The sequence below is a fragment of the Macaca fascicularis genome, chromosome 14, assembly GCF_037993035.2.
Source record: "Macaca fascicularis isolate 582-1 chromosome 14, T2T-MFA8v1.1".
NCBI classification, from domain to species: Eukaryota; Metazoa; Chordata; class Mammalia; order Primates; family Cercopithecidae; genus Macaca; species Macaca fascicularis.
In genome coordinates this window covers 124,457,668-124,471,030 of record NC_088388.1, presented here as the reverse complement: position 1 = coordinate 124,471,030, position 13,363 = coordinate 124,457,668, and the positions used below count along the sequence as shown (strand labels likewise).

The window sequence follows — 13,363 nt, the reverse complement described above, 5'->3', positions numbered from 1 at the left end:
GAGATCATCCTGTGTTTATATTTCACTTAATTTGCACCTTCCCATATTACTTTCCCCAAGATTCCCAATGACTATTGAATATTCTAATATCTTTAAAAACATTTACTATTCCACTGTTGGTGGACAGTTTGCAGTTTCTACTTGTTTGCGGTGAGTATATCCTACATGCATCTGAGTTGTTGATTACTTCTTTTCCTGACAAATGCCTAACAAACAGAACTGGGTGAATATGTGAATTATGTGGCTTTAAATGTTATAGGGAAAGTGATTTTCGCAGATAGTAACGGTCAAGGTCATTCACCTTTATGTTAAAGCTTTTTCTCTGTGAACAAGCAAACTGTGCCATCATTCTTCTGGCCTCTGGTGTTAAAACTGACAACTTTTAGATTTTAGATGGTGCCCGTTGGGTTAGAAATATCAAGAACAGATAAAGTACAATTTAAGGTGAGCAGAATTCATATTTTGATCTGCACCCGCATAGGCTAAGTAGGTTCATACCGGTATTTAATTTTGCATCTGATTCCAAATGTTACTAGTTTGAAATTCTACTGGAGTAGGAATAGTCTTCCAAGTGATGCATAATTCCTACAAAAATCTCGGGCAAATTATAAAAAGCATGGTATTCCAGAAAAACAGCTGGCAGGCAAAATATTTTTGAAGTAATTCTGAAATAAAACAAGTTTGAATCCTGTATGTTATATGGTACTGTTTTGGGGCATTATTTAAATAAAACTACTTGGATTTGTTGTATACCTTTAGTAATGAGGGCTCTGTTGTTAACCTCTCCCATCCTTGAGGACTGTGTAAAAGGCAGGTTTTTGTTCCTTCTTATGAGCTCTCATCATAGCCCAGGTTCAAGATCATCTTAGGCAAGTATTTCATTAAATAATGTTCAAGTTCATGAATTTCCAAAATACTTTAATTGATAAGTGTAATGCCCAGCAACTTTAAAAACACACATTAAAGCACAGCAACTCACAATGATAGGTAAAAAAGGTTACAGGACACAAAGGGCCCTTACTAATTTGAAAAAATAGACCAGGTCTGTTGTTCTTTCTGATGATTTATCTTGCAACTGCTGGATTTGAGTGGCAATTTGGAAGTATCTGATACCAATGTGATATATAGCTAGGAAAGACCAATGATAGGTGAAGTCCTTACCGTAAGATGTTTCTAAGAGCTTTTCAAGACAATTGTTTCTATTTAAAAGGAACGATATAAAGAGCTGGGTTATCTCAAACAATCCTGTGAAAGAAGTTTAAAAAGATTTAAGAAGGAGAAAGAGGGAAGGGAAGCTTCCTGGGTATGACACCATTTGCAAGGTCACAACGAACACCCCAACGGAGTGCAGACCTTTTCTTCTCTGTTGGTACTAGATAATTGTTTGGGACATATATGTGCTGAGGTTTGGATTGGGGTTCTGCTCGACAAAGCATCTGCTCTCGGACACCCCAGCGTAATTCCTTCCTATGATCTTCACCAGGTAAACGTATTGAGTCCCAGTCCCGTTTGTACTCAAAATACCGGGCTACCCGGTCTGTCTTGCCCCGGTTTCGGCTTAACTGGTCCAGCTTTGGGAGAATAAAGGACTTTGGTCTGCTGGCAACAATCAGGTCTTGTTCGTAAGCTGGAGAGCCCATTCCTTCTCTTTGTAGAGAGCAAATGAGCTGATCTTGAGAAATTCCTTGGTATTCATGTGGTGGATTAAATTTTTGTGAAATATCAAATGAAGATTCCTTGTCTTCCTGGAACTGCACATTCATCAGCCTTTGTCTTAAGTCCCAGAGACCCTGATCGTTTTCTGTACCAGATTCTGATTCACTGATAATCGACTCATCTGTTACTAATACTTCCCCATCTGGCTTTCTACGCAGCACCTTTCTCTTCATCACTGGCTTTCGGAGTCTTTGGGAGGCCTCAGAGACTGTTTCTGAAGTGACATTACTTTCTACATGTGGGTACTGTAGTTGCACAGGAAGAGTAGGTCGCTTTCCTGGGGCTATTGAAGCTTTACTGTAGGGATCATATTGGATAGATTGGGCTTCTCTCCTAACATCTCCTTCACCCTGCCCTGCACAGATGTGGGTAAAAGCTGTAGCAGCTGCCAACATTCGTTCTTCTGGATCCATATTAGCCCATACTTGTCTATCAGGTAGAAGTTCTTCCATTGCTTCCCCTACACTGTAGGACCTTCTGCAAGAGATAACATTGGTCAGTTTTCTGATAATAAATTCCCAGCTCATAAATTGCTCATTCCCTTCTATTTTATAGCAGTCAAGTGGAGAAAGAATGGCTAAGGCAATCATAAATTCAATACAGGGTAGTATCAGAACAGTTTAGAGGGGCCTTAACTCAGTTCTAGGCAATCTATTACCTGCTTTCATTTCCACTCTTACTCCTGCTTTCTACTGTTTTGCCATCTTCAGGTCCTAAAACAGGACAGTATAGTTCTGGCATAAGAAAAGCTTGAAACTACATGATATGGGGCATACTGCTTAATGTACACTGTGTAACAGGTACTTAGGGAGTATTTTATGTGCCTGCCATTGTCCTATGTGCTTTACATTTATTAATTCATGTAATTTTCAGCTGTGGGATTATCTGCTTTTCACAGATGAATAACATGAGGCACAGAGAAGTTAAATAACTTGCCCAAGGTTACTCAGCTAGTAAGTAGTGGAGCTGAAATTCTAACTCAAGCAGTTTGGCTTCAGACTGAGTCCCCGCTTTTAACCATAAAAGAGTGATCTAAAAAAAAAAAATCACAAAAGCAGTGTTGTGTTCTCACACACACATATAATGTGTATATATATATATGCATACATATAATTTCTATGCTTTAGTAATTTTTTTTTTTGAGATGAAGACTTGCTGCCGCCTAAGCTGGAGCACAGTGGCACGATCTCGGCTCACTGCAACCTCCACTCCCGGGTTCAAGCGATTTTCCTGCCTAAGACTCCGGTGTAAGTGGGACTACTACATGCGTGGGCCACCATGCCCAGCTAATTTTTGAATTTTTAGTAGAGACAGGGTTTTACCATGTTAGCCAGGCTGGTCTCAAAATGCCTGACCTCAGGCACCCCACCCGCCTCGGCTTCCCAAAGTGCTGGGATTACATGCATGAGCCACCGCGCCCAGCTGTCTTAGTAATTTTAACACATCTTCAGTTGCCAGCTAAATCTGTTTATTCTAGTGTCTGAAATAAATAAATACTACCCACATCAATCAGCCACATACCCAATGCTAGTTTCCTGACTGGATCTGAGATAGGTATCTACTGTCCACTATTTCCTGTGTCCCCACTGTTTTTCTTTTTAAACCGAAAAACTAATACATGCACATGATAATTTTAAGCAAGGACGTTCCCTCCCCCACCAATTTTTACTCTCAAAGGCAATTTCTTATGATTATCCAGAAATTTTCCATATTCACATGTACATTTATTTTTTTATACCATAAAGGAGAGCACTACACAACTCTTCTGAACCTTAAAGATAATCTTGGTTATCCAGCTATATCAGAACAGGCCGACCTTCTTCATTTTATGTTGCGCGGAATTCCAATGTATGAATATACCATACATTTATTCAGCCATTCCCTTACTGTTGTAATTTAGGTTTATAGATTTACTGATGCTAAAACGAGTATCTTGCAAGTTTTTATCTATTTGTGCAAGCATATGAATGGGTTAAATTTCTAGACATGGGAGATGTGGGCCAAAAGGTATGTGTATATTCAATTTTAAGAGCTGTTGCCAAAATGTTTACCTCCAAAGAAGCTGTACTGACCATATATTAACAGAGCTTGTTTCTCTATTCCCTCTCCAAAGTGGTATACTATCAAACTTTGTCTTTGCAGTCACTTCCTTGAAAAATAGTTAATATCCTTTTGCATTTACTTCAGCTGAGTAAAATTGAGCATTTAGAAATTTTTTTAACAAATATTTTTATAAGCTTTTTTCTTTTTGTTTGAAATGCTTGGTCTTTGTCCGTCTGACTCTCAAGTTGCTGGATTTTTTTCTTTTTCATTAAAACTGATTTATATATTCATGAAATACATATTAAGGAAGATAGCACTTCACCATCACTTATTTTTTTTCTTCTCAATTTGTTGTTTGCCTTTTGACTTTATTTTTTGCTGGGAGAAATTTTTACTTTTAGGTCACATCTTTTGTTTTTCTACAGTTTCTGGGTTTCTAGACTGTTTTGCTTAGAAATGCCTTTCCTACTCCAGAATTTAAGAAAAACGTTATTCCATGTTTTCTTCTAGTACTTTCAGTTTCATTTTTTACAGTTTAAACTTTTAATCTGTTATAGATACAGAAACTCAGAGTAAAAAACTAAGCTACCTACACTTAGATAACATAGCCTTAGAACAGATGTGGAGATGGTCTTCTCTAACTAAAGTAACCATCAGTCACAGATTGTCTAGGACCATCCCAATTTTAAGGATGTAGTATAGTTGTCCTCAGATTATTGAAATATAACAGGAATTTCCACACTGACATCTACATTACATCAGACTGACTTTTTAAACTATTAGAGGTATGGAAATCTAATATGCATTTAATTCAGCTTTAAAAAGGGGTCAGTGTGCTTAATTACCTTTTTTTCTCCCATCAAAAAGGCTTAAAGTGAGAAAATCTTGTCTCTAGCTTCTACTTCCAATGTGAAATACAACCATCAGTAAGCTTCTTCAGTTAGGCTAGCTTCTACTGCACCACCTAATATTCATCTAACGAATATGAGATGATGGAACATACAAGTCATTTATTTGAAATAATGGAAAGCAGTAGAAACCCAGAGCAGACATAAGTAGCCCACATAAAGAAATCTTATGACTAGAGAATTGAATACAATGAGAAATCAAATGGAAATGTTTTAGAGAAAAACTATTTGTAACATCAGTCCTCAATCAATTCAGTGAAGATAGAGAAATGAAATCTATAGACATTCTCCCTAAATTTTGACTGCTTTAATGAAACCTTAATAATGACAGCTGAATAATAGTTCTTTACGTCTGTGAACTGGCCAGAAGGGATGGAAAAGAGTATCTATGGATGATCAACCCACAATAAAGCTAAGGCTTGTATCCCTGGAAAAGCAAAAGTATATTCTTTGGGCGTTAAATTTTATATACCATTGGAATATCATCAAAGGAACTGGCACTGAAACTGTTGTATCCCTTTGCTCTCTTTTCAGACAGGGCGGACCTGTATGATTCCTTTATTCCTGGGGCCGTTGTATCATGGCTGATGACACAGACAGAAACCAGACTGAAAAACTCCTAAAAAGAGTACAAGAACTGGAGCAAGAGGTGCAAAGACTTAGAACGGAACAGGCCAAAAATAAGGAGGACTCAAACATTAGAAAAAATTCATCAGGAGCTGGAAAAACTAAGCGTGCATTTGATTTCAGTGCTCATGGCCGAAGACATGTAGCCCTAAGAATAGCCTATATGGGCTGGGGATACCAGGGCTTTGCTAGTCAGGAAAACACAAATAATACCATTGAAGAGAAACTGTTTGAGGCTCTAAGTAAGACTCGACTGGTAGAAAGCAGACAGACATCCAATTATCACCGATGTGGGAGAACAGACAAAGGAGTTAGTGCCTTTGGACAGGTAAGGGCCAATACGCTGTTTCTCAAAGTAAGCAATACTAGGATATTCTAGGCATACACACTGGGTACTGAGATTATTTGTGTCTCTAAAACCCAGTATCTTTGTCTAACTCCACAGGTGATTTCACTTGACCTTCGCTCTCAATTTCCAAGGGGCAGGGATTCTGAGGACTTTAATGTAAAAGAGGAAGCAAATGCTACTGCTGAAGAGATCCGTTATACCCACATTCTCAATCGGGTACTCCCTCCAGACATCCGTATATTGGCCTGGGCCCCTGTAGAACCAAGCTTCAGTGCTAGGTTCAGCTGTCTTGAGCGGACTTACCGCTATTTTTTCCCTCGTGCTGATTTAGATATTGTAGCCATGGATTATGCAGCTCAGAAGTATGTTGGCACCCATGATTTCAGGAACTTGTGTAAAATGGATGTAGCCAATGGTGTGATTAATTTTCAGAGGACTATTCTGTCTGCTCAAGTACGGCTAGTGGGCCAGAGCCCAGGTGAGGGGAGATGGCAAGAACCTTTCCAGTTATGTCAGTTTGAAGTGACTGGCCAGGCATTCCTTTATCATCAAGTCCGATGTATGATGGCTATCCTCTTTCTGATTGGCCAAGGAATGGAGAAGCCAGAGATTATTGATGAGCTGCTGAATATAGAGAAAAATCCCCAGAAGCCTCAATATAGGTGAGTTAAAAACAAAAAACAAATGGCGCATGGCTGTAGTCCCAGCTACTCAGGAGGCTGAGGCAAAGAATAACTTGAAGCCAGGAGGCGGAGGTTGCACTGAGCTGAGATTGGACCACTGCATTCCAGCCTGGGTGACAGAGGGAGACTGTCTCAAAAACAAAAACAAAAAAAAAAAAGAAAAAAATAGCATATCCTCCTCTCCCCCGTAACTATCTAAATAATGGTCACTGATTCTGCCTTCATGAAGCTTTAATCGGAATTGTAGAATGTTACGAACACGTAAGAGAGAGCAGTATATTCTAATTTCCTCTCATTGTTCTATCCCATGAGTAAAGAGACAGGTGTTTTGACCAGGCTCCTTAAGTAAAAGGACATTAATTTCTACATCTTTGTTGTTTCTGAATTTATGTTGAGGTATTATTGTTAGGATGTGGTAAAATTAAAATGAACAAACTATTCATATTAAATCTTGCTTGTTTTATATTACTGAGTAGTCATCCTACTCTACTTCTGAATTTTTCTTAATTTCATATTTCTGAAACGGTAGGAAAGAAAGAATAGTGAAGATTTTTATTTTGAGAACAGGCTGAGATAGATACCAATAATTTTACCCATACTATACAAAATTGCAATGCTATTAACAAATTTGGAAAAAATACCAGCTGTTTTTAATTTTATAGCAGTATGATGGAGCCATGTCTTGTTAGCACTGACATTTACCTAACATAGATCAGGTTGGTCTGATTTGTTGCATTTTTCATTATTGTAATAAAGGTGTTCAAGGTTAGGGATGGTGAGATATTTTCTCAGCCATTAGTCAATATTAACATCAACGGTGACCTCCTACCCGGCGCCCTTAATGCAACTAACCCTTAGATTTTAAAGAACTGTTAGATGGCTGCTATGTATTCTCAAACTTTTTCTTTTCTCTTTTTCTCTAGTATGGCTGTAGAATTTCCTCTAGTCTTATATGACTGTAAGTTTGAAAATGTCAAGTGGATCTATGACCAGGAGGCTCAGGAGTTCAATATTACCCACCTACAACAACTGTGGGCTAATCATGCTGTCAAAACTCACATGTTGTATAGTATGCTACAAGGACTGGACTCTGTTGCAGTACCATGTGGAATTGGACCAAAGATGGATAGAATGACAGAATGGGGAAATGTTAAGCCCTCTGTCATAAAGCAGACCAGTGCCTTTGTAGAAGGAGTGAAGATGCGCACATATAAGCCCCTCATGGACCGTCCTAAATGCCAAGGATTGGAATCCCGGATTCAGCATTTTGTACGTAGGGGACGAATTGAGCACCCACATTTATTCCATGAGGAAGAAACAAAAGCCAAAAGGGACTGTAATGACATAATAGAGGAAGAGAATACTAATTTGGAGACACCAACAAAGAAGGTCTGTGTTGACACAGAAATTAAAAGCATCATTTAACCATAGACAATTTGCCAGGATCTAGGAACCACCTAACGGTAGGTGGACAGAAAGGAAAAAAAAATGTACTTGCAAGTACTAGGAATTCAGATGATCAGCTCTTAAAAAAAAAAAAAAAAAGCAAAAAGACTAAAGCCCTATTAAGGAAGTTATTGCTTTAATAAGAAATTTCAAATACTCTCTTATCCCGGTCCAAAAGGATTAAGAGACTAAAGAAGCAAAAAGCAGTCGTAAAATGGAGACATATTTACGTACACCTGGAAACCTGTGCCTTGTATTCAAATTAATTAAAGCGTAATCCTGCAAGTATCTAATTTGTTGTTTTTCTCCCCCAAAGCAGATAAGTTATTCACTACTCATCTGAATTTTCATAAACTGCTTCACCTGAGTGTCTTATTTTCTAAGACAGAATTTAAGAATATTAAATTCATTTAATTAAAGACTGGATAAATTGGTTTAATGCCAGGCACCTACCTGGAAGTTAACTAAATGAATAAAGCACAGTACCTTATCTTACAAAGCATATAAATCTAGTGCAAAGGTTGGTAAATGTTTCTGTGAAGGATTAAAGAGTAAATGTTTTAGGCTTTGTGAAACACAAATGACGTCCATTGCATACGTATTTTTACAATCCTTTACAAATGTAAAAAGCACTCATAGTTCATGGGCCATGGTGTTTGCCAAGCCTTGGGCTAGTGACTATACACAAGTTCTTATAGAGGAGATATTAAAGCTAAATCTTACAGAACAAGTGGGAGCCAGTTAAAGTGAGGAAAACCACTTTAAGTGTGTCAGAAGGCAGAAGATACAGTTTGTATAAAGGGTTAGAGATGACAGGATATGCATTCAGGCAACTGTGAATTCTTTAATATGGCTTGAGAGTGACAAGAACGTAGTTTAAAAAGGTAAGCAAAGGTCACATTTGTAGAGCAAAGGCATTCCTTAAAAAGCTCAGATTTTGCAGGGCCACTGAAAGAATTTACATGCCCAACAGAATTGTGTGGCAAAAATATTGCTCTGAGTGTTCTGTGGATGGGAAGAGGGCAAGATTGGAGGCATTGTGACAAATTAGGTGGTGGTTGGAGTAATGGAGGCAATGGATGATGAAATGGCCTAGAAGAGACTTTTAGTGAGGCGAACGGAGAGAAGTAGATGAATTTCAGATTAAGAAAGTAGAAACAACAGAACTCAGTGAATATGCTGTTCAAAACTAGGGAGGCGTTCTAGATAACTCCTAAGTTTCAGATGTGAGCAAAATGAGTGGCTGGTAGTACCACATACTGAGAGAGGAAAAATGAGATGGGGCTTTGCTTGTTCTCAAAGCAAAGTTAATAAGTGACCCTCAAAATATTACTTGTGAACACCAGTATTTATTCAAAAGAACTCAAAGTTGTCTTAAATACATTATGCTTTGCAGCCATAAAAATAATAAACATCAAAATTTGAACTCAGACCTTCTTCCTCAATAATAATTTTCATAATTGCAGCGTGTGTTATCCACATTTGGAATTTTTACAAATGCTACCTCAGAGAACGAGTAATTTTACAAACTTACATTTGAAGGCTTCTTGTTTATTCTACCTACGACGACTGTTTTGACTTATGTAGTCACTAAATTCTTACTCTTCTAGATTGGATAGTACAATCTAGTCAACGTTGAAAGGATTTTACTTAAGATCTAAGACCCTGATTCCCTAATTTACACTTCTACCATGTTTATGAGATCCAAAGTTTTACTTACCAACCAATAATTAGTTATTTCCTACCCATGCTCAAGACTCCAGGTATACAAATATGTTTTCTATCCTCCAGCTGCTAGTGCAAATAACACATGGGACAATTAAAAACAATACTAATATATAAATTGACAGAGCGAGACTCCGTCTCAAAAAAACAAAAAAACAATACTAATATATAAATCATAAACTAATACTCCATAATTTCTACAGAAGCCCAGCAGGGGGTGGACCACAGAAATAAGACTTCACTGAAAGTTCCAGATTTAGGAAGTAAAATAGCATACAAAAGGTGACGTGACCCTGTAGTACTGAAAAGTACATTATAATAGCTGTTATATCCTAGCAGAGAGGGAACCAGAAAATATCCCCATTTTAGAGATGGGGAAATAGTGGTACAAAATTACTTAAGATTTATTCAAAATTGCCCATTGTATCATCCAAGTCTTCTGGATTTGAATCATTATCACTGCTTTTTGGGTCCTAGTCTATCAACACTTCATTATGCCCTGAGTATTCTTAAAATATAATTACTTTGGCTTTTGATTTTAATTTAAAGATCCTCTTTTTCATGTAATCAATGATCATGGTGGAATAAAACATGTAAGTGCAAACCAAAGTTGTTTTTTTCTGAATTTCTTACCTTATTTCAATGTATCTTGATTGGCATTTACATTCAATTAAAAAAAAACCTAGAAAAGAAGAATAGAGCTTAAAAAAATTAACTCTGAAGCAGTGATACATGGAACAAAATGCACTAACCAAAAGTCATTGTTAGGATACTGTGTAGAAGCAAAGGAATCAGAAGATCAGGGTCTTAGATCTTAAGTAAAATCCTTTCAAGTTTGGCTAGATTATACTATCCGATCTAGAAGAGTAAGAATTTAGTGACTACATTTTTGGTAGTTGCCATAGAAAAAGTCAAGACAGTCATCACAGGTGGAACAAATGGGAAGCCCCCAAATGCAACTTTGCAAAATTACTTGTTCTCTTAGGCAGCATTTGTACAAATTCCAAAGTCTCTGACCCATGGTAGGGACTAAATAAATGTTAGAATAAAGGAATTATTTCAATAGGTTGTGAAATTTAAATGACACTTTTTATATATCTATACATAAATAACCATTTGTGAGACTCTGTTTGGGCCAGGAAGACTTTTGGCAGTAAAGCCAAGAGCTAGTTTTTTTTTTTTGTTTTAATGGCATGTGTCCTACTATACAGTGATTAATGTGTTATTTCCTCTGCATTTCAACTGTGTCACACTCCTATTTTTTTCCTTGAACATATGAAGATGGTGTTTGCAAACAAATAAAATACAAACTTTAATAAGGTCCATAGGTAACTGTCAGTTCCTTCTCTTTGTAATATAAAAGATAGAACAATCCTTTCTCTTTACAGGGAAACTTTCACATAAAAGCTAGAGCAACTTGTATTTTGTAAACACAGACAACATTGACCAAAATACCTAATGATATCTTCTCTCCAAAAATCTCAGTGACTCAGCATCCTAGGTTTAGCTAGTTACAATCAAAAGGATTTCAAGGGTAGAAGGGGCGAAGACTTTAAATTGAGATAAAGGGACTGGGTCAGTAGACTGTTACAGGGAGGCTATTGCAGTTATAACAAATTTCTCTACCTCTGGGGAGGTAAGCAAGCAGCTTAAGGAATCATAGTATTAAAACAAAACATCCTACCACAAAGGCAAACAATACCATAATGAAGGCAAAAGAGACAACAAACTGGGAGAAATACTTGTAACAGGTTTAAATATCAGTAATTTGAATTCCTCTTAGAAAGCTATTAAAGGGTACACATATCAGTAAGATAAGGGAGAAAAAACAGATGCTTTACCAAAGAAATAATAACTAATAAACAGGCTGGGCGCAGTGGTTCATGCCTGTAATTCCAGCACTTTGGAGGCTGAGGTGGGAGGATCGCTTGGGGCTGGGAAGTAGTTAAAGACCAACCTGTGCAACACAGCAAGACCCCCATCTCTCAAAGAAAAAGAAAAAAAGGTTAGGCGTGGTGGCGTAAGCCTGTAGTCTCAGTACTCTAGGGGCTGAAGCAGGAGGACCGCTTGAACCCTGGAGTTTGAGGCTGCAATGAGCTATGATCTGGCCACTGCACTCCAGCCTGGGCACAAAGTCAAAGTCTGTTTGTAAACAACAACAAAAATTAATAAACAGAAAACATGTTCAATCTCAATAATGTGTATAAAAGCATTAAGACACCATTTCAGATTGGTAAGATTTTTCAATACCCAGTGCTGGCGAGTGTGTGAAGAAATAAAAACAAGCGTCCTTATTCTGCCCTGTGTGTTGGGGATAATCCGTTTTTCCAGAAGGCAGTTTGGCATTATTTTTTTTTTTTTTTTTTTTGAGACGGAGTCTCGCTCTGTCGCCCAGGCTGGAGTGCAGTGGCCAGATCTCAGCTCACTCAAGCTCCGCCTCCCGGGTTCACGCCATTCTCCTGCCTCAGCCTCCCGAGTAGCTGGGACCACAGGCGCCGCCACCTCGCCCGGCTAATTTTTTTTTTGTGTTTTTAGTAGAGACGGGGTTTCGCCGTGTTAGCCAGGATGGTCTCGATCTCCTGACCTTGTGATCCGCCCGTCTCGGCCTCCCAAAGTGCTGGGATTACAGGCTTGAGCCACCGTTGAGTCGAGTCTCTGTCGCCCAGGCAGTGATCTCAGCTCACTTGCAACCTCCGTCTCGCAGGTTCAAGCGATTCTCCTGCCTCAGCCTCCCAAGTAGCTGAGAGCACAAGCACCCGCCACCACGCCCGTCCAATTTTTTTTTCTATTTTTAGTAGAGACGTGGTTTCACCATGTTTGCCAGCTGGTTTCAAACTCCCAATCTCAAGTGATCCGCCCGCCTCGGCCTCCCAAAGTGCTGGGATAACAGGCGTGAGCCACCGCGGCCGGCCTGATTTCTGATTTATAATGCCAACCTGCCCTCTAGAAAAAACGGATTATTCCCAACACACAGGGCATAAAAGTGCTTGCTTTTATTTCTCCACTTTCTCACCAGCATTGGGTACTGAAAAATCTTACCAATCTAAAAAGGTATCTTAATGTTTTCCTTTGCATGCTTAGTGAGATTGTAGACTGTTTAGAATAGAAAAGATTTACTTCCATTTCGGGGTGGGCAAACACCTTGGACGGTTCCATGCGGCAATTCACAAAAGCTGCAGCTAGAGGGCGACAAGACACGCTCCGCCTTTCAATGGCAAAGCTCGCAGTCGCCCCGCCTGGCCGCGGGCGTGGCTAGGACCCGGATCGCCAGCGGCCTTCGGGACTCCGCTCCAGTCTCGGGGCCGTGGCCGGCCTCCGCCTGGTCCCAGGGGCGCGGCCCAGAAGCTAAGGGAGACCACCAGGACAAAGACGGCGGCGGCGGCCAGCGCACACCGCTACCTCCAGGGGCCGCGGCCCGCCGCGCACAGCGCCTGTAGCTCACGCTGCCCGGGCCGCCTTCCTCAGGAACGCAGAGGTTCGGGACTGCTCGCCAGGCAGGACCTGGAAACCAGGGAGGGAAGCTGCCACTCTGCACCATCCCGATGGTGGGAAAAGGAGCGAGAGCTCCCGTGGCAGTGGGCCGGCAGTCACCAGGTCCCCGCGTCCCGCCGCTTCCGGCCTTCGCCTGGCTTACCCGCGTCGCCGAAGTCCACTCTCTCTACACCGCGTCCTGCCAGCCGCCGGCAGAGCACCGCAGATTCGGTTAGCGTTCGCGTAGCTGGCGCAGGCGCACTTCCCCCCACGCGCCGAGCCTGCCGTTAACCGCCGGCCGCGGAGGTTTAAATCCCGAGAGCGAACCGGCACCCTTAGCCCCGCCCACCGTCCCTCTTATTGGTCCTGAGGGTAAACGTCCTCCAAGTCTGCAT

The 13,363-nt window shown here is 40.0% G+C and overlaps 3 protein-coding genes across 7 annotated transcripts in view; 1 reads left to right on the top strand and 2 right to left on the bottom strand.

Annotated features, from left to right (window-relative positions):
* The window catches only part of PUS3 (pseudouridine synthase 3), a 10,476-nt gene extending 2,416 nt beyond the window's left edge, over nucleotides 1–8,060 (top strand). For both annotated transcript variants that reach the window (XM_005580103.4, XM_074015576.1), the window contains exons 3-5: nucleotides 5,202–5,622; nucleotides 5,740–6,305; nucleotides 7,250–8,060. In XM_005580103.4, the coding sequence (XP_005580160.1) occupies nucleotides 5,248–5,622; nucleotides 5,740–6,305; nucleotides 7,250–7,751 (1,443 nt within the window). In that variant the 5' untranslated portion in view covers nucleotides 5,202–5,247 and the 3' untranslated portion in view covers nucleotides 7,752–8,060. The remainder of the gene's footprint in view (nucleotides 1–5,201; nucleotides 5,623–5,739; nucleotides 6,306–7,249) is intronic.
* HYLS1 (HYLS1 centriolar and ciliogenesis associated) lies at nucleotides 902–13,291 on the bottom strand. 4 transcript variants are annotated; one of them, XM_045370785.2, is made up of 3 exons: nucleotides 13,132–13,291; nucleotides 10,131–10,179; nucleotides 902–2,193 (listed from the first exon to the last, which is right to left on the bottom strand). In XM_045370785.2, the coding sequence occupies exon 3, from the start codon at nucleotides 2,166–2,168 to the stop codon at nucleotides 1,269–1,271; it is 900 nt and encodes a 299-aa protein (XP_045226720.2). In that variant the 5' UTR covers nucleotides 2,169–2,193; nucleotides 10,131–10,179; nucleotides 13,132–13,291; the 3' UTR covers nucleotides 902–1,268. The 4 variants fall into 4 exon arrangements, with proteins under 4 accessions (XP_045226720.2, XP_045226721.2, XP_005580155.4 ...); XM_045370786.2 differs by having other exon boundaries at nucleotides 902–2,190; XM_005580098.4 differs by lacking the exon at nucleotides 10,131–10,179.
* Nucleotides 12,560–13,205, bottom strand: LOC123568673 (uncharacterized). The gene has a single exon (XM_045370788.2). The coding sequence runs from the start codon at nucleotides 13,033–13,035 to the stop codon at nucleotides 12,706–12,708; it is 330 nt and encodes a 109-aa protein (XP_045226723.1). The 5' UTR covers nucleotides 13,036–13,205; the 3' UTR covers nucleotides 12,560–12,705.
* Nucleotides 13,292–13,363: the final 72 nt, after the last annotated feature.